Source organism: Hypomesus transpacificus, chromosome 5 (genome assembly GCF_021917145.1).
Source record: "Hypomesus transpacificus isolate Combined female chromosome 5, fHypTra1, whole genome shotgun sequence".
NCBI lineage: Eukaryota > Metazoa > Chordata > Actinopteri > Osmeriformes > Osmeridae > Hypomesus > Hypomesus transpacificus.
Genome location: NC_061064.1, coordinates 4,527,439 through 4,552,763, shown reverse-complemented (window position 1 = coordinate 4,552,763; position 25,325 = coordinate 4,527,439). Strand labels below are relative to the sequence as shown.

Sequence of the window (25,325 nt, the reverse complement as noted above, 5' to 3'; positions counted from 1 at the left end):
CATGACAAAGCAGCTGTGTTTGTTCTCGCAATACATGCAGCGTGGTTGTGCAAATAACACTTCCTCATTTGCCACCGGGACACTTGTGATCGTCGTACTTTTTATGATTATTCATTGACATTCTCAAATAATGGTGGTGGTTTCGGTTTATATTGTATAAACGAATCAGGTGGTGTATGTAAAGTTCCAGCATGGAATTGTTCTAATGTGCCGTGGTATGGCTTATCTCTGAACATGCCGGTAGGCTGTCTTCACCAAGTTGATTAATAATGTGATCAGTTTGCTTAGCTAGATATCCGACGAGATAAAACACCTATTAGGATCAGTTGAGATCCCTATGTGTACATCCCAGCAAAATATGTTAATATTTCAGGTTAAGGTTTTTGAGCATGGTCAACTGGCCTGTAGATGGTACTGTGCCTGTGCCCTAACTAGTTCAGATGCCCTTGGGCCAAAGATTTTGGGACGATCCATCTTTGAAAAGTCGTTTTAGTAGAAGATATAGTAGAAGCTGGTGAAACAAATAACTCTGATGGAAAATGCAATTGAACTAGTAATCTCTGACCACCTCTCCAGCACATCGGTAATCATTAGGCCTTAAAACAAATCAGCAACACACTCCTTCTCGTTTGTTTTTAGTCCTTTTTTGTTTAACAGAAACATGACAACAGAGTTGAAAAGTTGCAGCTTTTGGCATATACAATATTTGTTTTGGGTAAAGACAATGTATGGCATTACAAAATAGATTTCAGCCCTGTGATGATCAACCAGTGATGCACCAAGCGCTCTCATCTTAATGAGAACATTTCATGTAAACAAAGAGATACATAAAAAGATAAGCTACAAAATTGAAGCAGCACAAATACCTGTAAACATTGCTTTTACACAGTCATTGGAAATAAATGGAAGAATATAAGAAACACTTTCGGACACTAAAAAGAGCCATTTGTTCCCAGACCTGATGTCTTCTCCTTTCTCCATCCTGTGTGTGCAGGCCCTGGAACTGCAGTCAGGTGCTAAATACCATCCTGAGGCCCTTTGCATTTCCACGTTACGTACTTCATAATCCGTTCCATCTCAGGCTAGGCAAAGACCACTGCTGGATTTTTAAAGGAGGCATTAAGGAGTACCGGAGGCATTGTAAACCTTGTGAGACAACTTATTCAGCCATGCCGGCACGACTTTGTCCAATAGAAACATAGAAACATCAGCTAAAACTGAGGACATGGATCAGAATGGTGACTCCCAGGATTGATGTGCTCTCATCATAGCCCGTTTAATCTGCTCATACGACACAAACATCACAATGTTCCAGGACCCCAGTCGCAGGAAGGAAGGCACGAATCTGGATGAGAGAAGACAGTGAAATGCTATTTAATTCTGTCTTAACAGATGTAGTCATTTTGGAGAGTTTCACACAAAATGTGCTGGCATGCGGCTCTTGTGCCTACCCTTTATAGAAGGCTTTGGGCCCCTCCTTGGTCATCATGGTGATCGCACACTTCATGGCGCTGTTATACTGTCCTGCAGCTGAATTCATGAACCGGGTCTTGACCACATCTACTGGGGACGCCACAATAGTCGTGCAGAAACCTGCTCCGATCGCAGCCGTGAAGTGACATGGTAGGTTATCTGTAGTCATTGAAAAACAAGATAGTCAAGTCAAAGTTTTGACATGTTGATTTGATATTGCATTCTGTGCTGTCACCATTCATTTAGCTATTATCTCACCTGTCATTAGGTCATACTTCAGTATAAGTTCCTTGATAAGGTCATAGGTTACCAGCTCCGTACAGTTCACAAGAGCATTGCGTGTGATGTTAGGCATGCAACCTGAAACAGGAAATAAACATGTGAAAAGTGTCCCAATTGGATTTCCGCTTTTCCTACAGGACTACATGATAACTGGAAAATTGCTAACTCACCTTTCCAAAGGCCACGCACTCCTTCATCGCGGGCGATGGTCCGGTAGGCATCCATGGTGCCATTGTACCTCCTCACACCGTCGGCCATGCGAACCTCAGCCTGAAACCGTACTTTGACCACATCGGTGGGCTGAGCGAACGCCACAGCCATGGCTCCAGTGGTGCAGCCGGCCATGAGCCGAGCAACTATACTAGCATCTGGAGAGAGGCGTTGATCTTTAGTCAAGGATTCGCAGCCAAGTAGTTATGAAAGAAAATCTAAACAGCTGACCATGCATTGTGTTTTCACAAGATACTTATGTTGTTAACGTGAAACAAAGGAGGCTGTGTAAAACTCACTCTCAGAGCCGCGGCTGTAGAACTGCTTCATCGAGTCATAGAGGCCGATGCGGACAGAGGCAAAGCTCATCTGTCTCTGTAGTCCGGCCACCAGGCCGTTGTAGAGGCTCCTGGCCCCTTCAGTGCGCACCATGGTGGTGATGGTGCCAAACACCCCCTGATATTTCACCACATGGGCCCCCTGCACTACCGACTCTCCTTGAATCTGGGTAATGATACACGTGGTACTGATCACAGCTGACGGCTAGCAGGTAAACTCTGTCAATGTTACAAATGTAATCAAATCTTAGGAAGCCCAGAAAGCCTGTCATGCAGTGAGACCCTCACCTGTAGTCTGACTTTAGCTGTATCCAAAGGAAATGTGACCAGATCAGCAATGCATCCTGCCATGCCGGCACCAAAGAATTTGACCGTAGCTGTTGGTGCTAGGTCTGTAGGTTTAATACCCACCATAACTGTATCGGAGCAGAAGGATAACTGGGAAGTTCAGTCTCTCAATGGAGCAAAATCAGTTGTCCCACTCTGATCACAAAGTGTGGTTACCTATGGAAAAACAATAGGATTGACATGCATTACAGCTCATGTATTTTACAAAAGGTCCACATATAAAGTTCTTCCTAATAAAAAAACGTGGTCCAGTTATATGATAATGACAGCTTGAGAATAGCTTCCCTCTTTACCTGTGTAAGTAAAAAGACTAGAAGTATTTCCCACTGGTGTACTATTTGTGAATTCCTTTTGAATGTATCCACTCAGACAAGCAGAGCAGAATATCATTATCTGTGTTTTACTTTAATGACCTTACAAAGTTTATTACTGACGTTACACGCTCACACTACTGTCATTATCGTACATCTAGCCACACTTTAACTCTCACCATTGCCCCCTTTCAGTTACTGTAATTAAATAGGTGTGCATCATTCTGGATATCTAAAATGATTTTTGTTGAAACACTAATTATTTCAGGTGCACACATTACCATTCATATTTCCCTATCAAATATTGTGTCATTTCTTACGCATAATGACATAACAGTCCATCCGATAGTCATTCATCACTCAATTCAATGCAGTTATACCTGTTTGGATCTTTTTTCGCAAAATGTAATCCGTTTTATGATGGCAAAAAGTTAGATCCTCAGGCATTAGATATACTTCCCGCTCTGACTGAGGAGCGCTCATGGGCTCCTCAATTTATAGACTCCTCTTGCGCGCTGTCAAGTTACTTCTTGCCACAGAATGCACTAGAGTATCAAGACTGTTCTTTATCTCTGGTGTTTACGTGTTTACGTCAAGGCAGCGTGTTGATCTGCGCAAGATAACAGTATTTCTCTATATCAGGTCAAACGAAATGTCCATTTTTATAATAGATTACAAATACATTACAACATTATTTTGATTCTTTCTTTAAGGTTGGCTGTACTTCAGCCAATATTTTCAGCATGTGTGAGGGGTGTGATCTGAGATAATAAACATTGTATAATGAATCATATGGGACACTCCTCTCATTGTTCTACAGATCTTTTTAACTGTAGTGACTTTCTTGATGAACGATATTTATGAAACTATATTTATGCAACATAAAGACAGTATTTAGCATGTTAACTAAATTCAACAGTGTTTCAACCTGAATTTACACAACAAAAATGTATGTTCTGTTGTTTCTTGCTTGCTTTCTTGTTTTTGTTTCAATTTCCACAAATCACACATTCAATATTACGTGAGGTGATGCTGCAAATGATCACATCACTTATGCACAACAAGAACACTGCAAGTTTCTTTGTCATTCTCCTATTGGTCTGTGTATATAGCCAATCAGACGAAGGGGCTGGTCTAGATTCCATAAGTGCCATTCCATGTACATCAAACATGTTAACAACTTGAACTTCAGAGCAGCTCAGTTTTAAACCCTGACTGAGGTTGTGGCTTATGTTTTAGAATGGCTTTTACCTTACTGTCTACTGTAACTACCCCAAAACTCAAATGACAATGAATCAACAATTATTGATCGAAACAGCCATGTGAAGGAGGTCAGGTCAGACAACAACTTGACAGGGCAAGGATTATCCGGATTATCACTGTCCCATGCATGCGTGATGAGGTTTGTCTTTACCTGGCTCGTGTTGGAGCCATTTCAATCTGTATCAATCCAGCCTCAGAAAAGTCCACGGATCATTACAGATGCCTTGTAAACTATTTTAACAAAATGTTATGGGACGGTTCCCCACAGTCACTGCCCCCAGCCCCCTGCCATCCCTTCCCCAATTCTGCACACCTCACACACACGCATCCCAATAAACCTATGAAACGTTCTGAAAAAGGGAACCGCCATGCCTCTCAGCCAATCCATGCCTTGGGGGGAGGTGGGTGGATAATCAGGGCATCTGTATGTAATCAATCAGCCGACTCAGCATCTGGCTGAAGCTGAAGAAGCTGAAGTAAATACTGTCCTCTGGTCCTTCAACCTTTCAGCTGCAGTAGTGTTGTTCAGTTGACCTCCTACCCTTCCACTACTACTGCACAGTTATACCCTAACTAAGCCTTTACTCCAGTCTTACCTGTCCAGTAGATTTGGCCTGTAGCCAGTGAATGCTATGCAACATACTTTAAGAATCTGAGAAATTCCACTACAATATGGAACTCAATGTTCCATAGGTATGTCATTCACTGGCAGAAGCACACCTTAAGCCTTGTTTTTCTGTTAGAGCCACAGGCGACAGCTTACAAAATATAAATCGTGTAGATATGACACACTGTGACACGTTTACTGACGAAGGAACCAGGCACAGCTGATCCCACCTGCTTGTCTCACCTCCAGCTAAAACCGGTTTCCTCAATCTATAACCTTCATACACAGTGTCTCTCCCTCCGGTAAACAACCACTTCTTTCAGCTCCACCCATCCTGCTCTCACCCTCCCAAAAGGAAACTTAACCTGGGTATGGCAGGCTAACATAGATACCCCAACTGCCATGTGCTCTGGCTGAGTGCAGTCAAATAGACACTCTAACACTATAAATACACCAGTCAGTACATCCCTATGAGGTTAATAGAGCAGACTGACCCAATGGAAAACTGAGTTACAGTATGTGGATGTCCATGCATGTGTGCTTGTTGTTTATTTCCTTCGGACCTGTGCTGTAATATTGAGCCGGGTACTTTGTCATTCCTCAAGTAATGGTGAGCAATGAGCTCGCAGGAACATGTAATAGCTGGAAGGCTGTTCCAGGACATGACAGTTCAAACTCAAATGTTTGAGTTTGAACTGTACTTCTGTAGTACTTGTACTCCACTATAAGCAAAACTACAGAAATTCCGTTTAGCAATATTGATGGTGAGAATGTGCAACAATTTCAGTATCTATAAACTTTGTAAATAACCTAATTGGTTTAATTATGCCTAAGTAAAACTCATGCCCATCCATATCATTGAATTACTATCTTTTCAAGTGGTAGAGTTGACTAAAATAGACAGTTTCTGGAATTGATCATACATATTTGTTATCCTGTCTTGGCTGAGGTGTTTGTGGGATAGCAAATCAACACATTTGTTAGACAAAGAAGAGTGTCTGTCATTCTAACAAAACAAGACAAGTTTGACCCAGTAAGGACAAATGATTTTCAGCAGCATTAGAGGATGGACAGGACTTGAGAGGACATGTTATTGCTGTGGCCAAAGTATTTTCCCTAGACATTGTCGCTAAAGTACGTCAGACAGTGTGTGCTTTCTGTGGAGTCACAGCCCAGAGCTGCACCTGCCTGAATAAACAGCCCTCCCAGCCCCCTCCTTCCTTCGCGCCCTGCCAGTGTACTAAATAGGGTAAGCAGTCCACGGTCCAAACCCCCCGATCCCAAATTGTGCCGGGTGCTGTGGTACTTGCCACGCCCATTAGCCGCCAGTCTTTGCTGCTTGGTCAACTGAAGGAGGTCAAAGTGTGGGGCACCAGAAACACAGGAGCTTCCCAGATGAACCTGGTTAATCTATGACAATAAACAGTCATGTGAACTGCTTTAGTATCATAACCTGGAGGATTCCCATGGTCAGAGATTTGACAGTTCGGTCACACTTGAAATCTTTAATCCATGAGCTGACAGCATTTACGAGAAAAGTGTGAATTCCAATAAATCACTGAAAGTGGTTGGTGATTCTGTGCTCAATTTGGACTCTTGCTTGGCACAGCTTTGCTGGGCACCACCCTGGGTCAGATGCACTCTGCCAAATGCCACCAAGATGCAAATCCTGGGAAAGCGTTGACCACTGTAGAATCCCGCTGTCCCACCTGTCTGACTTTTAGGCAAGTAGGTCTATTCATTCCTGTCTCTGTTTGGCCCCAAAGAAAATAGAACCCACTTTCTGAAATGGGTTTAACCCTGACAAACTGCTGAAGTCACATACTGTCTCAACAAAGCAACAACATAAAAATACTGTAACATGTATTACAAATCAAATAATCCTCTTGTTCAATTTTTTTTTGTGGCTATTGGTTAAGAGATGCAGTAACCTTCTAAAAAGTACAATATAAATGGGAACAGAATGAATTAATGAGTCCTCCACTGCCATCTTTCTGAGGAAAACCACTGAAGTTTGTCAACTTTGTCAGCATAATCGGTTATTTTCCGGAGAGTAAGGAGAAGTTAGGAGAAAGAACTGATATTGAAAAAACAATGTAGAACATGCTGTTCTGGAACATTTGTTGGAGTTGTTAGGGTAGTTGCACTCAAACAAACTACAGGGGCCATAGGTTGTCTACAGTGGAGTCTCCTGTTTCTAATAAAGGGATTACCAGTGGGGGGAGACAGTCACATGTCCTTGTATGGATTTACTAGTGTAAGCCACACAAGATTTCAGTGGCATAGTATTAACAGAGACACTGCCTTGTCCGTAGTAGTAGTTCATACAGACACACACTTACACAATCTGGAATACATTTCAGACGAGGGAAGGATGAAGTGGGAGGCAAAAAATAGAACAGCTCTTAGTCTCTCCTCAGTGGGTACTGTTGGGGGAGTGGAAGGGGAGGATTTGGGGCATTGTGAAATGAATGGGTGAAGTACATTGTATAAGGTTTTTTGACTATGCCAAAATTGCATACCCATGTTCCTTTGTGATTCCAGATGTGCAGTGACTCAGCATGTTGCAAATATTTGTCAGCTCAAATCTACTTGCACATGTTTGTTGGATACATATAGTAAGAAGACACAATGGTAAAGCAAATGGCTGTCAGACCTTTATGTGAAACTTAAAATCTAATCTTAAAAATAAATAAATTATAATCTTAAAAGTTGAATGTGCTGAAATGAAAGATTGTTTGGACATTTGTACAAATAGCCAAATTGCAAAGCTGGCTAAATTTGTGTGTGTTCATGTAGCTGCTTATCTCTACTGTCAAGTCAGCGGGAATTCAGTTTCACTTTAAATGTTCTGTTTAAAAGTTCTGTTATGTTTAAAAGTTTAAAATCTACTACATCAGTTTTTCTGGTCTTTAATAAATTGGAGTATAACAGAACAACAACGTGTTCATCTTTATTACCATTGTTCAATATTTTACAAACGCTATTTCTGTCTCCCTTTCATCATCAACAACATACCTCTTTCAACTTAGAACAGTTTGTTCTCTTTGGTGTAACATTCTTTCGGATGCACTTCCTTAGCATCCAAACAAACTTACATCGCCACCTGGTGGATTTGTTTTTCCATAACAGAAGAAGAAGAAGCAGAGACAATAGCAGATTCTAACAGTTGACTCTCAACACTGAAGCACATGGACAAAATATCAAAGTCGTTAAAGTTATTTCTACTTGGTTATAATGACTCTTGCTGTACAAAATACTATCTCTGGAAACTTAGCACTAAGTTCACACACTAGTATACTTAAATTCTTCATTGCTTTCATAGCACAATTACACAAATAGACATGAGACAAATTCAAATGAATGGTGCATGGTGAAGCAGGGGTAGAGGTCACGTCCTCAGAACGCATCTCCTCATCAGATTCTCTGATCAGGCTGGGAGATACGCAGGTCTGGGGAGCTGAAATGGGAGCTGGTCACTGTACATGTGCTGAGATAGTGTACCGCGATGCTGTAGGCTGTGCTGGAGTCCACACCATAGTCCTGGCAGAGATGCTGGCTGAGGTGCTGAGCTGCTGGTGGTACCAGACCCTGTGGAGGGGTCAGGCTCAAAGGAGAGCTGCATCTGGCCAGACTATCCTGCATGTGCTGCCTGTACACCTCTATGAGCTTACTCTCCAGGTAACTATTCAGCATGGAGTTAGACAAAGGCTCCCTATTCAAAGATATGCTACCGTCCATGACCAGGTAACCCTCATCATGCAGAGGCTGCATAGACTCAGCTCTTAGCCCAGGCTCCACAGGCCCCAGGGTCTCATCCAGGTACTGGGGCTGTAGCAGGTGTCCCTGAAATATGCTGCTCTGCTTTGGGAGACTGAGTAAGCTCCAGTCTCCTACATGGTCCCCTCTGAGCTGTACATCTGGGTAGTCTTTGCAGAAGGATGTGCAGAAACAAGAGCGATAAAGTTGTAGATCCTGATTATTATTCTGGCTTTTGGGGATGGGGAGGGCCTCATTGGTTAGAGTTGTCACTCCAGGAACAGACTGCACACAGACTTCTGAGTTTGCTATGGAAATAATATCAGCACTTTTTACAAAATGTTTTACAATTTTGTGTGTGTGTGTCCCGCTGGCATAAAAATTAGCAAGTATTGTGTTAAATAAACTTACAACACTCACCTGTCATTATTTCACCGATTACTTTGATTGGTGGTATAGGACATGCTGGACTTCCCCTGACCTTTACGTTCCGCGACTCCCAGTCCACTTCTCTGTATCTGAGACCTCTGATGAAGTCTTCTCCCAACATGATCAGCTCTAAGAACATCAAAGTGCGTCATTTATCAGTGCAAGTCAGAGGACTATGCTTCAGTAACTTTTTTACATACAAAACCCCTCACAGACACAAAATTGTCAATGCTATACATCAATACTATGTATTCCCTGTCGATTAATTATATCACATTATAAAATATATTTCTCTGAGAGTGTCGCTACCTCTGATTTTGGAACAGATCTTCGAGTATCTTCTCTAATAAAACCGATTTCTGCAAAGCGGATGCAAAACTGTTGTATTCCTCAGAAGAAAGCGTTGAAGAAACAGGAAGTATGGTCAGTGATAAATACAGAGGCATGGTTATAATTAACAACTGAAATTGAGACTATACTAGCTATGGGAAAGTATTTTCATGAACTGACATGAAATAAGAAACAATACTTTGTTATAAATCAAAACTAAAGTGAAAAGAGGCACTGAGTAGGAAACTATTTGACTTAAAACACTTTTCAAGTCAATCAAAATGCACCTCTAAATAGTATTTGTTTGTTTGTTTGTTTTTTAACCAGTTTTTCACCTAAGGGGAACAGGAACTGTTAACAGGAACATGCTGAGACCCTCCCTGACATGCACCATTACATACATAATTTTATCTGAAACATTGCATCCAACACAGTTTTCCAACACAAATGTTTATGTAAACACACAACTATTGTAACCGTAATTCAGTACACAACCCTTGTAATTCATTTTACAGTAAATGCTGCTTTGGGTAAAAAAATGGAGGACATGTTCTTAGGACAATCTCAATACTGTAGTACTGGAAACTACCAAGTGATGTCACTGCAGACTAAACCTTAAGCTTCAGGGGGAAGGGTTTCAGAATATAGGAAACAGTCACGGCTAAAAATTAACCACAAATCTAATTGTTTCATTGCATATACATGTCTTCTAATGTATATAAAGAAGGCTGGCATAGGGTACTTGGGTACACTTAAGGACTCACAGTCGGGAACGACGATAAACATGAAGGTGATGAAGGTCATGACAAATAAGAATGTCATTTTATTTTTTTTGTAAAAAAGCAATTGCAATTTTGGTGTTTTGAAATGAATTATGTTTGAACCCTACATACACGGTAAAAGGTGACGTAATCTTTTGCTTGTGTTGTGTTTTTTTTGCATGTGTGAACTTTTTCTTGGGACCTGTAGTTTGGTAAGAGTTTATAGTCCAGGTTTTTAAACGAGAAGTCAGTGCAGACTGCATACATATCCCATGATCCAATGCGAAACGCGTTTATATTGTGGGAGGAGACGCGGCAGACTGTCACTGACAGCTTGAGTAGAGTAAAGGAACAAATTTGTGGTAAAATTACTGCTTTTATTTTTAAGGCCGCTAGAGATAATCAAAATCGTATGCTGCGAACTCAGAGGAACGTCTGATAAAGAGAACAGCCTTGGCCCATTGTTTGAAGGCATGGAAAAACAGTTGCATTTGAATTTGTTAGGTTCCAGACCTCCTATGCCAGGAGGTTTGCAGTCGGGGTCCAAAATGAGAATGGGGTGAGTTTAGTTGTTATTATTGCTGATAGCGAGTGCGCACTGCGTAGTTTGATAGCTAGTTGTTAGCTTTGCTATCATCATCAGACTTCCCCTAACTGACTGTATGGTTGCAGTTATTTGGTGGCAAGAGATGTGGCGACAAGCTTGGGCTACCAAGCTAGCTTTTGCTGTTTAGCTCTAAGTCGACGAAGTTAAGCCTTACAAAGTGAGCGAGCGGATCACTTTCGCTGGTTGACAAATTAATCAGGCCTTCTTCTGAGTGTGCGAAAACAGTAGGACTCTACGCAGACTACGGGAGGTGAAGTGTATCGTATGCGTACTGTACATAGCTTTTAGCACCGGGAGAACTCCTCCTATTTGGTCAGGTCAGTGGGTGTAAAAACGTCATTAGCTACAGGACCCCCCCTCCTCACCAGTAACTAAGCATCAATGTCCACGCCCACTCAATCATAGTCACGAATACAATTTTCTCGATTTTGTATCCCTTTTTTTGTGTTGACTAAAGAGTATGGTTATTTTAACAAGACAATAACAACATCTATGTTGTTGGTTATATCTCAGTGGTAGAGGATTTGAATGCAGACCATGTGGTTGTAGATACAAATGACCTGATCATTTTTGGATAAAAGTGTCAGCAACATAAAAATACATGAATATTGTATGCTCTGACTTTTTTTTTGCTATCAATAGATGGTTTTGGACTGGTCATTCATCACTGTCATCTTTCACAACCTTGCAGGCCCGGACGAAAGAGAGACTTCACCTCTCTCCCTTGGAGTCAATATTTTGAAACACTGGAAGATGTGGAGGTGGACAACAATAGCAGCAAAGACATATCCTTGACGTCTTTTCACGAAACACAGCTTTACACACACCCTTATACTTCACAGTAAAACAAAAAGTGACACAGCAAATGCTGGTATCAACAGGATAACTAGAAAATAACAGGTTTTGTAAACACATTATATCTTCTGTTTAGACTGTTGTTAACCGCGTAAAATGCTATTGCAGAGTGCCACTGGCTCAGAAAAGGCATCATCCATTCCTTGACTTCCCTGCACACATTCAGAATCTACTGCAGTGGCTCCCACGGGCCTGTGCTGCTCCTGCTCCATGGAGGAGGCCACTCTGCCCTCTCCTGGGCTGTGTTCACCGTGAGTCTCCTTCATTAGTCAGGGAGTCAGGTGTCAGGTGGCTGAGCGGGTAGAGCATCGGGCTAGTAATCTGAAGGTTGCCAGTTCGATTCCCGGCTGGTGCACATGACGTTGTGTCCTTGGGCAAGGCACTTCACCCTACTTGCCTCGAGTACTTACTGTAAGTCGCTCTGGATAAGAGCGTCTGCTAAATGACTAAATGTAATGTAAATGTAAATTAACTCAGTAGGCTGGGTCAGAGAACATTCAGCATAGCCACACTGCTTTAGATGTATTGCAAGGTCGTCTTGAAGTTGAGCACAGGCATTCGAAAACACAAGATATGCTCGCCAATACTTTAAAATGGCCTTCGTCGGCCTGTGTGTATGTGCTTGTGCGTCCATGCGTGTCTGTGTGTGTTCGTATTAGGCGGTGATTTGCAGCAGGATTCATTGCAGAGTGGTGGCTATGGACCTCAGAGGTCACGGTAAGGGACTGATTACCCCAAGGATGTTACATTGTGACACCATCTTGTGACCTCAGTCTTGAAAGCAATACAAATAAATGTGTGTTATCTGTGACACACACAGGTGACACCAAAGTCAAGAATCCTGATGACCTTTCAGCGGAGACTATGGCCAAGTGAGTCTAGTTAATGTCTGATGTGCTATTGGGTACAATATGTGGATGTGGATGATAATCAGAATGAATGACCCATGAGTCCTATATTGATGTAGGACTTGAAAACAGACTGTTCCTTCAAACTAACCACTACTCCTAAACCTGCACTTCTTTTCCTTGATTATCTACTGCACTTACTAATGCACTTTTTGTACTGTACATGGCTTTGGAAAAAAGCATCTTCTAAATGCATATATTTAAAATCCCCTTTGATTGAGCGTTACATGTAGGCCTATATGGGTATTGTAGATATCCCCCCGTGAAAGAGAGAGATTGGTTGTAGGTAGTGAAGTGCTGGTGGAGAGAGTTGTATGGGAGGAGGACAGAGTCAGGAGGGCAATCTGCTGAAGTCCCGTCCCACTGACACCAGGATCTGGGATTTGATGCTGAAAGAATGGTTCACCTTCATGGATCACCTTGAATCTCAGCTCTGATGTCGGAGTGGTAGTCCTGTCAAATGGCCACTGCTAGGTGTGATTGCTGTGTGGGTGACAAGTGTTCTAGAATATGGTACGTGCTAATTTGGTCTTTTCTATCTCTCTGCTAGAGATATTGGCAAAGTGGTGGAAGTTCTTTATGGTGAGAACCCACCTCCCATCATGATGATTGGACATAGCATGGGTGGAGCAATAGCAGTTCATACTGCAGCAGCCAATCATTTGCCGTCGTTACTTGGCCTATGTGTCATTGATGTTGTAGAAGGTGGGTCTTTTTACACTTTACTTATAAAAATTAAAAAATTATATTCTGCTCCACCTGGACATTTTCCAATTTTTGGTGTTTTTGATAGTTGTGTAATGATGATGGTTGGTACTACTATGAATGGATGTTTGTCATTACTTTGTGTATATCTTGGTGTTTTTAAGGCACAGCCATGGATGCGTTGAACAGTATGCAGAATTTCCTCAGGAGTCGACCAAAGACCTTTAAGTCAGTTGAAAATGCCATAGAGTGGAGGTAAAGCCCTGATCCTAATAAACTGGAATCACCATGTAGAATTGTTGAGGTGCATATTGTATCAACGTTGTATTAGCAAACCTCCAGTCGTGTCAATCATCTGTGTTGGTCTATTCTCCTTCAGCGTGAAGAGTGGACAGATCAGAAACATAGAGTCAGCCCGGGTGTCCATGGGAGGCCAGGTGAAAAAGTATGTTTTGGACCTTCAGGGGAACCTGAAAGTTCCCCTACAAGTTTTTGTACAGTACTGGTGGTCTTTAGCATGTCGTTCCTGGTCTGTGCAGATGTGACGAACCCCTGAGTAGCCCTGGTGTCTCTAAGAGCATCGGTGAAGGCATTATTGAAGAGGAGGAGGAGGAGGAGGAGGAGGAAGAGGGAGGAGAATCGCACCATAAAAGAAAGAAGGAAGACGACCAGGAGGTAAGGGAAGAGGTGCATTTGACATAAACCCCTACATGTTTGCAGGGGGTTTTGAAATGTATTCTTAGGTGGCATGCCCTTCTGTCCAGGTGAAGGAGAGCCTTTTCACTTGGCGTGTGGACCTGTCAAAGACAGAGAAATACTGGGAGGGATGGTTCAAGGGCCTGTCTGTCCTCTTTCTCACATGCCCTGTGCCTAAATTACTGCTGCTAGCAGGTGAGACCCTCTACATGCCAACTGTTTAGTACCCAGTGAATTCAGGGGTTAAGTAAGGGACAGTAGTTGTTTTCCCTTGATTCATTTTTATGATCCTGACCTTTTTAAACCCAGCGATCCAGAATGGAATCTCTTAACTGTTGTATTACATGTTCCTCCCCACTACAGGAGTGGACAGGCTTGATAAAGATCTCACAATTGGACAGATGCAAGGTGAGGCCTCACAAGTAACACTCTGCTGGTTCACCTTTAGTCGGTGGTACAGCTAGGTTGTTGTGTTGAAATGTGTGTATATATGTCATAACTCACATATGATCTCCACTTTCTATGCAGGGAAGTTCCAAATGCAGGTGCTTCCTCAGTGTGGCCATGCTGTCCACGAAGATGCCCCTGAAAAAGTGAGTTGTGGCTCAACAACGAGACCCACTTTCTGCTCCCTTGTAGTATGCGTTGCTGTAGTGTGCCATTGTTCTTGATTTTGACGAGGTGTTGTGTTGTGTTTTGCCCCATTCTCTCAGGTAGCAGATGCTCTGGCCACGTTCATGGTCCGCCATAAGTTCACTGAATTCCAGGAAGGGTTCCTGTGGTAAGACATTTTGTAATGATCGACAATAATCTCCAAACCATGTATGGATACATATATTTACAATTATACATTGTATTTACTTGTACTCTGGACCAAAATAAAACTGCAATTGGATCACCAAAAATGACGTGTATTTAACGGGTTTTTGTTTTGCATCATTTCAGACAAGTCCCAGTTTGACTCTGGTCTTCTACTGGCAGTCATGGAGGTATTGTGTGGAGATTCATGGACATATTTTGCCTATCAACTCGAAAATAGATCTGTATTAAACAAACAGGACTATACAGCTGCAAAACATTCACTGTACGACAGTTCTTCAAATATTGAGTTTTTATAACGTTATTATTATGGTTATTATTACTGTACATGAGCTTGTGCCACATATGGCTTTGCCTTTTGATAGTTTTTGTTTTGTTTATTAAGTTGAAACATGATTTCACTTATCCTTTTTGAATCTTTTTTTCTTTTCATTTCTTGCGATGCCTTGCCTGTTTTGTGTCCTACTTTGGGTGATTGCATCATGTTGTGCCGTGTTTAACATTGTTGGCTTTTAAGAATGATGATTAAAAATGAATGAAGGTCAAAGTTGTCATTTGATTTTCTGTCATGCATGAGACACAATCTCCTCTCGATAACAGGCACAGGTATTGGTAAACCTTAATCTATATTCCTTCTTTGCTTCTTCGTGTGCATTTTACTGTGTGCTACTATAGGACAATGATTTGCTAAACTATTACAAACTCTAGCCTGGCCTACTGTGGCAAACACTTTGTGATAGACCCTTTATTGCATAATCAGGGATTTAGTTAAGGAAGAGATGGAGAGGAAGTGCCTCTGATCAGCTCCCTGAACTTAACAGCTGCCACGGCTCAATCCTCTCATGGCACCAGAACCATAACTGGTGCCTGATGCAATATAGTTGACATGTTCCATTCTCTTGAACTGTGCACTTGTGACTCTTCACCTGCTAAAGTGCACGACACAACTCCTAACCCTGGCTGCAGTAGCCTACTGTTTTCTAAGTATATTGTTGGCTTTGAGGTTGGTTTGTTTTGATGAAAGGGTTGAAGTAGATCTTCTTTTAACATACTCTTTAACAAGTGGAGGGACTGTCCTTGGACCTTGATCATTGCTATTGGAACCTATGTTTACTGCATTAAACATAAGACAGAGTGGTTTAATTCTGACGTGACTGTAAGGGGTGTATTGCATCAGGTCTTAGTTTCTGCTGTATGTGTGTGTTTACATGTACTACTACTATGAAAGGATGGAACAGCACAGGCTGAGAAATGTCCCTTTTGACTATGTCCCTCGCTTCCACATAAACAAAGGATTAATATTTAATGGGATTGTTGAACTTTGTTTTGCCATCATTAAAACTCTCATTCAATATTTACGCTTTGAGTGTCACAAGCTATTGTGTTTACTGGGGAGCCAGTAGACTCTCAGAAGAGGGGGTGGTGCTTTTACTAATTTTCAAACCTAGTTGGCTTCTACTGCTGCTGGCTATAGACATATTAGACAGGTGATTGGGTGGGGCTTCAAATTGACTGCACAATACCCTTACATGGCACTGTACCAGGGCTTGATTTGTGTTCTAATCCACAATAAAATATAACATTTATGGGTAATTAAGTGTAATGCTCCCCAAACGTTTTCAGACAGACTTCTTTTGTAAAGTACAAACCATTAGGCCCCTTCTACATTTATAATCCTCTCTAAAATAATTACATCTTCCATTTCATGTACCCCACCCCTAAAATGAGTTTGTGTATTAAGCATTTTTAGACATGACAAACACAAAATGTTCTTGATTTTCTTTTTTCATTTTATACATTTTGAGCCACTTCAAGCATAGGACATATGATTCATATTAAATATCAAAAGTTTAGAGTCAACATACATAAATATTGTGTGTATCGACCAGGAAGGGTTTGGAAAAGTATATCACTGAATCGATCCTTTAAGTTGATGCTGCTGCACCTCATTCTGTAGGAAAGGTGAGTGAAACTGCGAAAGATTCAACAAAAGTTCTGTGTCAACAAATTATGCAAACCGATTCTTTCACTCCAAAACAATGGTCAATTAAAACATTAAACATTATTGTGTTGACACAAAACATGTATATTTTCATGTCTAAATCCCTGAAAACTGCACAGTAATTCAGACATTTTTTTAATCACACCACATGCAACAGAACTTCAAAGCCACTGACAAAGTGTACAATGTATTTGTGTACACTACAGTGCCATGGGGGCTGTCCTCACTTTGTTTTTAGTACCAAAGAATAAGTAGTATTTAAAGACATCGCTGAATACCTTGTCTCTGAGACCATATATGAGAGGACTCAGACACTTGGGAAAGATAATGAGTCCTAAAAACAAAACATACTGGATCTGTATAACTATTTGTGGGTCCAAAGTCCAGCGAACCATTACGTTGATTATATTAAAAAGGGTGGAGGTGAGACACAAGCCCAGCTGAATCATGTGAAGCAATATAGTCTGAAGGGCTTTATTGGCATTCGTTTTGTTCGAGGAGGCAGACTTGGCAGCAATCATGATAGCTATGTATGTGTAGATAATGACAATGCCAACCATCACAATGTAGACACTAGTAAAGGCTTTGCTTAAAGTTACATAAAGCGCCCCTTGTAAGAGAGTGTATCTTGAGCAGAACACCTGCATTTGTAGAGATGGGACCTTGTAACTAACAAAAACAAAGAGTTCAATTAGGGAATTAATAGAGCCCATTATCCATACCACAGCAATGGTCACCTCAGTCCGTCTGATGGTGGCAATCTGAGGGTACCTGAGTGGGAAGCAAATAGCTAGATACCGCTCCAGTGACATAAATGCTAGGTTGAGAGGTGAAATAAGTGCATTTGTTCCCATCCAAACACAAATGATCAAACAAACATAATTATTAATGGACAGCCGGGTAGCTGCAAGCATGTACATCACCATACAAAACACAAGTTGGAGAGAATCTGAGAAGAGCAAGTGACCAAACAGGATGTAACGGGGGATCTGAAAGACAGACTTCTTCAGTAAAGTGAAAAGCATGACCAGGTTGACATAAAGAAAAAGGAAGCAAGGTGCCATGGACAGGACAGCCTTCACCTGCAGCTCATTCAACTGTTGGTTCCATCCCGTTGTATTACTCATGACCTCCCTGAAAAAGAGTCTGTAAAGATATGGCACACAGGTAAGTTATACAAGTAATGACAGTTCAATAAGAGTTCAATTATGAGACTGGAAGTAATAATTGAATGCTAGTTTTGTGGAAAGACATACACACAGTGATTCAGAGGCTCATGCTGTTTCTGAAGTTGAGGTGGAACGGTAGGAGACAGTTGTCTGAAGGATTATTCATCCTCCTCATAATATCAGATACTCTTGTCTCATGACACCCTTGTGTGTTAGTCAAGTCACCAATCACAGAACAACATAGAGTGATGTCAGACAACCCCTTCATTGACAAATTTGATTGGTTGATGCAGTATGAACTATACTCTATGGACATGCTTGAAGAGTCTTGGATATTGGTTTTAAATTGTTAAGATTCGTTTATTTCTGTTTTCCCAAGCTTATTTGATCCCTATCCCAAACAAAACACAGCTACTCATCAGCCACATCACTAATGTTGTAAAATTATTAAGCATTTACTCAAGTCTTAAAAAAAACTTGTGATTCATTAGTCAAATCGAATTTCACTGTAAAAGATATGTCTGCTAGGCCCTTTTATTAGAAGAATAGACCTATACTAGGCCCATATTACAATGAACCATTTGATTATTATCCTTGATGATGACACAAAAACACATCATTAAGGTTAATCAATAATTCACATCATAACATGCGATTGCACTAACTGCAATATATCCTTGGGACCAAGTGATTCCTTAGGGTGACAGTAACACAACATAAGAAAAACAAGGCACTGGCATATTTTTTATTATTATTATAATTATTTTGTCAGCATTTCTTGAAGGAGATATTTGTCTTTTGTTGCCTTTGTCACTTTATAAGACAACACCTCTTTTACGTGCTTTTGAACGTTTAACAAAAAGTTTAAAACAATACTTTTCTTGGAACGCTGATATAGTCTTGTTTATTTGTGTTTTAAGTCTGAACCAATAAGCTACTGTAAAATTAAAAGAATAAATAAATAACAATGAAAAACACTGATAAAATGAAGTTGTGGTCATAATGTTCGTGGGGTTTGCAGTGGTATGAATTGTTTGAGTGCGGCCTAAGAAATTGCTTTTGGGGAACATTCAGAACGGTTGGACCAACTTCCGTACCAAGTAACCCAGACAGACCAATATGGCGGCGTTCAGAGCAGGGATTGTTTGTGTTGGTTTGAGGTAAGATATACAACTACATGTCTTTAAATACATTTGTAGTTCTTTGATATACAGTGACAGTGAGATGTTTTACTCATCTTATCGACACCAGAAATGTGCGGCGTTACAGAAGACCGAATGAGATCTTCATCGAGGACAATATCATACCTAGCTAGCTGGGAGTAAAGACGGGTAGTGTAACGTAGTACTTGTGCAACACGGGGGTTTCCAAATGACTGTTGATCCCATCAACACTGTTATGATCGATGTTTATAATGTTGAATATGACCGTGGTTCGCTCAACATACACTTATTCAAACATTTCCGCAGTTTACCATAAGTGTCACTCTACCAAATTTCTCTATTCCTCCTAGACACTGCGCTTTGAATTTGATGAAAGTCAGCCTTTCCTTGATACCCCGACGAGTTGTCAAATTGCCTGTTGCAATAAGGAAGAACTGGTTCTCCCTAACTGCTGCTACTGGCGGTCTGTGCGCGGTTCCATTTGCCGTGGTACGTAATGCCCATAGGTCAACATTTGATTAATGTGCTTAAACCATACACAGTTGCTAAACTTATTATCCTGTATCTATTGCTGTCTTTGTAGAGACAAGAAGGCCTGTCTCACGAGTCGCTAATCCGTCGGGCCTCGTCACTGGTCACAGACAGCACAAATACCTTCCTCTCTCAGACCACCCTAGCCCTGGTGGATTCCTTGACACAGTATATCAAGGTAAGTCATCTCCAATTTGCAAAAATGGTGTGATGTCAGAAGAGTATAGCAGTTATATATCATATTTGAAAATGGCAAGGACATTTTCAAATCCAGTTTATCTGTGTACATCCAAACATACATGTTCCCACCAGTATAACAAGGTCCACAATATGGCCAAAAGTATTGTGAACGCCACTCAGTACACAGCATCTGCATGTTGAACCTCTCATTCCAAAATTGTGGGCATTAATATAGAGTTGTTCCCACTTTGTTTCTATACTGCCTTCACCTTTCAAGGCTTATAAATAGAAATTGGAACGTCGATGCAGGATTTGTTCCATTCAGCCAGGAGAGCATTAGGAAGGTTGGGCACTGAGGATGGGTGATTAGAACTGGCTTGCAGATGGCATACACATTCATCAATGGTTGATCTTTGTCATTTGGGATACTTGCTACATATTTTTGTTCATGCAGTTTGCCAATGTTGTTTTATTTTGTCTCTTTAGGCCATAAATACAATTGTGACCCTACATAGAAACTATGTGTCATCAGCCAGCAGACTGACTCCAGCAGAAGAGGAGGCAGTCTGGCAAGTGATTATTCGCCAACGACAGGAGGTAGGTGCCAAGTCTCAAAGGACAGTAAAAAAAAAATCATCTTGCCCTTACATCTCCTTATGTTTCATATTTCAATAACCATCTTTCTCACACGTTCTGTGTGATCCTATTTCTAAAAGATAAAGGACCTATTTGAGGACTGTAAGAAGTTTGAGTCAAACTGGATGATGGCCAAAGCTCTGTCAGAGCTGGCAGCTGAAACGGCATTCAACGCAGGTACAGTAATATGCTCTTGATCCCTCATTGTGAAAGATACAATTCCACTGGTTATGTTTTGGGGTGGATGGAATTTGGGGTAGATGTCCATGTAGAGTGCTTCTGTCTACTCTGACATCTGGTATTGTAAGGCCATCTTAGTCACAATGTCAAACAGTAAAGGCCTCAGACCTAAGACTAAAAGTGGAAGTGGAAATTGTGCACCTATCAATCTTAACCAGAAGGTTCCACTACCTTTTTTGGGTCCATTTTTGTTTTCTGTTAGGTACCAGGCATCTGTTTTATAATCAAAGAGCTGTTAATTATTGCACCTAGTGATTGGTGTCTGTGTGCTTGTACAGGTGCCGACCAGGCATGTGTGACGGCAAAAAGCAGTCTCCAGGTAGCCATGGCTCATGTTGAGCAGACCAGACAGCTTTCTCTGGAAGCGGAGGAGAACTTAAAGGAATCCAACGCAGACAACAGTGAAAGGGTCACGTTGCCCGCTGCCATGGAAACTGGAGAGGACGATGATATCCCAGATGCGTATCTGCGAGAAGACTAGTGTGTGTTGTTTGTCCCCTTGCCTCTTCTATAATCCTTCTCCTTCTGTTAATTTAAGGATGGATAAAGGTCCTGTCTTTCTGGAAGTCTGATGAAAAAAAAACTAGAAGAATGACATTGTGGAGAAGAACTAGATCTCACAGAGTCATGGTAATCAATGTAGCGCTTGCACTGCAAAATAAATGTTTCTGTTTTTGGTTATGTGAATTCCAGGTGATAAGTGCAATTTAAAATGGCAGCTTTAATGCTGTGTTTATGAGATTATTGGGTGAAAGTAAACTTTTTCTCTTTTTTTTTTTTTTTTTTTTTTTTTTTACACAAAGGGTTTCATCTAAACTCAAAGTAAAAAGAGTATGACTCCAGAAAGGTGTTACAATCTGTAAAGTGTTTTATATCCATGTTTCACTTATGTAGTGACAACATTTTAGTATAATGGTATTGTACTCAAGGTCCTGATTGTGAAGGCCCTATTTTGCGCCAGTTTATATCAGAATATCTTGAGGTAATTTAAACATTTTAGAATAAATTCTTTATTCATATGTTGCTTTGGTATCATGTTATATTTTGACAAGTTGCAACATCTGATGATGTTCTGATGTTCTTTAACACATTAAAATGTAATATGAATACAAAGTCATAATGGCTGTAGTTTCAAATTTGCCTGCAGTTGAGTGCCAAAGTCAAGATACAGTGTTTCCCACACATAGACTAATTTGTGGCGGTGCGCCACAGAATCAACACCGGCCGCCACACATTGCGTTTCGTAAACATTTTTTTTTATCGCTATTTAGGTAAAAACACGCAGCGTATTCGTTCAGCTGCATTTCCTTTCCCTGCTCTCCCTCCGTCTCTTTCACGCACGCGTCTTTCTCACATACACACACAGTCACTACGTCAGCACACGTTAGCAACGATGCATACGCCGTTCTAGTGAGACCGACAGCTACATCAGCGAGCCTTCAGCATTAGTGCCGTAGCTAAAGGTCTAGGAAAGTTGAGGCTACTTTTCGCTAGGTACCGACGGACATGTCTTAATCGAAGGTTCCCCTTCGTTGTTTTGGTGAGAAGTTTCAAGAGCTAGCTACTTACCCGGCGTCATGGAGCCGACCAGTTAAATAGTTATTTAGCACCCTGTATGCAGCGTCGCTACCTGCATATGCAGAAATTATTTGTTTGTTGTTGTTGATTGATTTTGTGAATTATTTCGACCCCCCCCCCCGGTCTGACATGAAACAACACCCCCCCCCCCCCCCCCCCCCCCCCCCCCCCCCCCCGCCACATATAGCTTTCTAATCTGTGGGAAACACTGAGATATTATTGGCCACCAGGTGGCACTTTAGGTTCATGATTAGTTCATCACTCTCTTTGACTCAGTGATGGGGAGAAACACTTGTCTACAAAGAAATGAAGCAAATAACGTCATGGGCAACAAATAGGGGTGATAAAAAAAAAAAAAAAAATGTTTGTTGGAAAAGTGAAATACTTGAGTTAGACATTGCTTGAAAAGAGGAATTGCCCGTCACTGATTAGCCCTAAAGGAATACACCTTACTCAATACTACATTTAGTAATGTAGCAGACGCCCTAATCCAGAGCGATTTACAGTAAGTACAGGGACATTCTCCTCAAGGCAAAAAGGGTAAAGTGCCTTGCCCAAGGACACGTTGTCAATTGGCACAGCCAGGAATCAAACCAACAATCTTCTAATTAATAGCCTGACTCCCTAACCGCTCAGCCATATGAGCCATAGTACTTACAGCTGAATCTCTGTATAAAGTTAATCACCAGGGCTGTCTTCAAAAAAAAAAAGAGAAAATGGATTGACACGTCCTACGCTCCATCCCAGATGGACATTTATGTACGAGCTAGAAAGAGACAGATGTACGGCCGTAAACCAAGTAGGGAACTGGAAAAAATAAGAGGCAGGCAGAATGAAAATGAGCGGGGGTGGGACAGATTTGACTGAGCTTCACATTGCCACCATTCACTAACCCCTCTCAAGTCCCGCATGGCCCTCACTGAAGAACACTTGAGGACTTGCACAACATTCTCGAGGAGGAAAATTGCTTGCAGGAAAGAAAAATAACCTAACGTGTAAGCGGGGGAAGATGTTGTCATGGTCACAGTCAGAAGAACAGATATTTACAACAGTTCCATGTCAAAACATTGATACCTGTTGTTGTCATGATCAATCCACCCAAGGGTTAGGGTTTGTGGTCAATCTAACCAATCAGGAGTTACTTACATAAGTTACAGCCTTTTCTACTCCTTCACATTTGTCATCTTCTGAGATATCCTATAGAGGATGGGCTCGCCTTTAGTTATTTTGCTCTTCCTTTCATTAATGGCACTGCCTCTGAAAGGTTCAGCTAAAGATACGCATGCAGTATATGTTGTTCCTTTCCTTTGCAAACCAGGGGAGTTTAGTTATCATAATAAGAATCAATGTATCTTTTAGTCAAACTTGCAATATTAGACAACACATATAAGTCCTACATGTTTCTTGTAAATTGTATTCACATGGGGTACGGGTTTATGCACATGTACTTGTGTGAAGGCAAAAGATGAAAAGAAAAAATTCAGCCATGGTTTTAGTGTAGTTAGTGGGCATGACAAATGGGGAGATGGTTGCAGGCCTTTGCTAGGTATGATCCCAATTTATTCACTTTATCAAAGATTTATTTATCTCTAAGATGATCCAGCAGTGCAGGCAAGCAGAAATACGACACAACATTGATTTTCAGTCACACATAAACAAGTTCCACAGGCTTATAATGGAGTGAGTCTTACTAAGCATGTCTTTTTGGTTGAGGAAGCAGTGAGAAAATACAACATCCTTAACCCAATTTACCAATTTAGGTTATATCGTTTATAAACGTGTGTCACTTGTCATTTCTCTATAAATGCAGCTTTGGGGGGGGGGGGGGACAAAGGGAAAATTGTTTTAAATAAAACTGAGAAGACAGGACTGTTGCATCAGGTCTGTTGGTATAATCCTTGGCACACAATGGGGAGCTCTTCTTGAGCTGAATGAGTGCCTCTGCTCTCAGGCAGATCGAACTCCCCTTGGTTTGTTTGGGCCACTGAGAGGAATCTCCTGTGATGACTCAAGCTCACTGTCCCATGGTAAGGGGTTGTGGGAGAGTTCTTCAACTTTTAAATCGTTACCAGGAGTGTGGGACAAACCCAGGTTGCACAATCACAAAAACATACCAGTCTGATTCTCTTTTTAATACCACAGTCCCCAGCCACACCCTCATTAATGCGCTATGCTAATGTTGGTGCATGCATGCTGTAAAGGCCTGCCTGGTACAGCCTGTGGAATGCATGCACAAGGACACACATTTACACACACTCGCTCCCTCCCTCACTCACAAACGCACATGCACAGGCAGTCCCACCTCACACTGTCAGGATAGGATGAATGAGGGTAGAAGAGGAGATAACTTGTGTCTCTGATGGATCTCCATAATACAGACTATAAAACTCAAATTAAAGCGCTGACCTGGTTAGCTTCTAGCCAACAGGAGGGTGCCCCCCACATTTGCTGTTTGCAAGGATTAGTTTGTTAATTTGCGCACGGCCCAATTAGACTTTAGGTGGTATGGGGGTGCTGTTCTAGTTGTTAAAGAACAGCAGGAGCAGGCTGAGAGACAGATTGTTTTTGGAGAGGGGTTATGTGGGGATTACTGGTGGAGGGGTACCGCTGATACAGGGTCTAAGTTAACACTCAGAAGACATGTCTGCGGTGACCAAAACGTAAACTGCTAGAGGGGGGCATTTTGGCAGGGGCAAACAGCAGACCCACATAAGTGTACAGGACGAACAATAGCAATCACATTTTTCTCAGGTCGAATAAATTGACTTATCTTTGCATCATGTTTAATATAACCCATCAACTGTTGAAACGCATTAAAGTGTGTCGTTTGTATGACTAATATTAGTGGTTTTATTAGCTGAATTGTATGAAGTATGTTAAGAACAAATGGACTGTGCCTTTGATACTTATTTTTTCTCTGTGGACCATTAATCCAATCAGGCGTTTGAATATATGTTCTACAGATAAGAGCGCAATAAAGATGACGTAATTTATATATTCGACCATATTTCAGGGGGTGGTAATAGATGACAGTTCGTTTGTTTGAATGGCTTGAGAGGGGTGAGCTCCCCTCTTACTGTTCTGAATGCTGCAGTGGTACAGTCCAAACGCAGTTTGGAGTTGTT

At 41.4% G+C, this 25,325-nt stretch overlaps 4 protein-coding genes across 5 annotated transcripts; 2 read left to right on the top strand and 2 right to left on the bottom strand.

The window, feature by feature from the left end:
- Positions 1-210: 210 nt before the first annotated feature.
- LOC124467640 (mitochondrial uncoupling protein 2-like) lies at positions 211-3,488 on the bottom strand. Its single transcript, XM_047019962.1, has 7 exons — positions 3,343-3,488; positions 2,592-2,807; positions 2,265-2,469; positions 1,926-2,123; positions 1,732-1,833; positions 1,452-1,632; positions 211-1,345 (listed from the first exon to the last, which is right to left on the bottom strand). Exons 2-7 carry the CDS (start codon positions 2,715-2,717, stop codon positions 1,231-1,233), a joined length of 927 nt encoding a protein of 308 aa, XP_046875918.1. The 5' UTR covers positions 2,718-2,807; positions 3,343-3,488; the 3' UTR covers positions 211-1,230.
- A 4,316-nt stretch (positions 3,489-7,804) lies between these two features.
- On the bottom strand, positions 7,805-9,412 carry LOC124468092 (TLR adapter interacting with SLC15A4 on the lysosome). Of its 2 annotated transcripts, none has more exons than XM_047020670.1 (3): positions 9,330-9,412; positions 9,012-9,149; positions 7,805-8,899 (listed from the first exon to the last, which is right to left on the bottom strand). In XM_047020670.1, the coding sequence occupies exons 2-3, from the start codon at positions 9,139-9,141 to the stop codon at positions 8,250-8,252; spliced, it is 780 nt and encodes a 259-aa protein (XP_046876626.1). In that variant the 5' UTR covers positions 9,142-9,149; positions 9,330-9,412; the 3' UTR covers positions 7,805-8,249. The 2 variants fall into 2 exon arrangements, with proteins under 2 accessions (XP_046876626.1, XP_046876627.1); XM_047020671.1 differs by having other exon boundaries at positions 7,805-8,761.
- A 995-nt stretch (positions 9,413-10,407) lies between these two features.
- ppme1 (protein phosphatase methylesterase 1) lies at positions 10,408-15,248 on the top strand. Its single transcript, XM_047020873.1, has 14 exons — positions 10,408-10,670; positions 11,410-11,503; positions 11,732-11,824; positions 12,233-12,290; positions 12,394-12,445; positions 13,032-13,186; positions 13,351-13,441; positions 13,566-13,631; positions 13,726-13,861; positions 13,951-14,077; positions 14,246-14,290; positions 14,411-14,475; positions 14,596-14,663; positions 14,828-15,248. Coding segments are annotated over exons 1-14 (1,137 nt in total). The 5' UTR covers positions 10,408-10,584; the 3' UTR covers positions 14,829-15,248.
- A 3,689-nt stretch (positions 15,249-18,937) lies between these two features.
- Positions 18,938-21,417, top strand: diablob (diablo, IAP-binding mitochondrial protein b). The gene is made up of 6 exons (XM_047020357.1): positions 18,938-19,032; positions 19,386-19,524; positions 19,619-19,744; positions 20,233-20,343; positions 20,463-20,559; positions 20,901-21,417. The coding sequence occupies exons 1-6, from the start codon at positions 18,992-18,994 to the stop codon at positions 21,101-21,103; spliced, it is 717 nt and encodes a 238-aa protein (XP_046876313.1). The 5' UTR covers positions 18,938-18,991; the 3' UTR covers positions 21,104-21,417.
- The last annotated feature ends 3,908 nt before the right edge of the window (positions 21,418-25,325 follow it).

Excerpts from the sequence above, each read along its gene's own strand:
- diablob (XM_047020357.1), top strand. The coding sequence starts at position 18,992 with ATGGCGGCGTTCAGAGCAGGGATTGTTTGTGTTGGTTTGAG. Across the intron at positions 19,033-19,385 it reads ATTGTTTGTGTTGGTTTGAG|ACACTGCGCTTTGAATTTGA; the intron begins GTAAGATATACA and ends TATTCCTCCTAG. Across the intron at positions 19,745-20,232 it reads CCTTGACACAGTATATCAAG|GCCATAAATACAATTGTGAC; the intron begins GTAAGTCATCTC and ends TTGTCTCTTTAG.
- LOC124468092 (XM_047020670.1), bottom strand. The coding sequence starts at position 9,141 with ATGTTGGGAGAAGACTTCATCAGAGGTCTCAGATACAGAGAAGTGGAC. Across the intron at positions 8,900-9,011 it reads AATCGGTGAAATAATGACAG|CAAACTCAGAAGTCTGTGTG; the intron begins GTGAGTGTTGTA and ends TTATTTCCATAG.
- LOC124467640 (XM_047019962.1), bottom strand. The coding sequence starts at position 2,717 with ATGGTGGGTATTAAACCTACAGACCTAGCACCAACAGCTACGGTCAAA. Across the intron at positions 2,124-2,264 it reads CTACAGCCGCGGCTCTGAGA|ATGCTAGTATAGTTGCTCGG; the intron begins GTGAGTTTTACA and ends GCCTCTCTCCAG. Across the intron at positions 1,633-1,731 it reads GAAGTATGACCTAATGACAG|ATAACCTACCATGTCACTTC; the intron begins GTGAGATAATAG and ends CAATGACTACAG.
- ppme1 (XM_047020873.1), top strand. The coding sequence starts at position 10,585 with ATGGAAAAACAGTTGCATTTGAATTTGTTAGGTTCCAGACCTCCTATG. Across the intron at positions 13,632-13,725 it reads ATGGGAGGCCAGGTGAAAAA|ATGTGACGAACCCCTGAGTA; the intron begins GTATGTTTTGGA and ends TGGTCTGTGCAG. Across the intron at positions 14,291-14,410 it reads CACAATTGGACAGATGCAAG|GGAAGTTCCAAATGCAGGTG; the intron begins GTGAGGCCTCAC and ends CTTTCTATGCAG.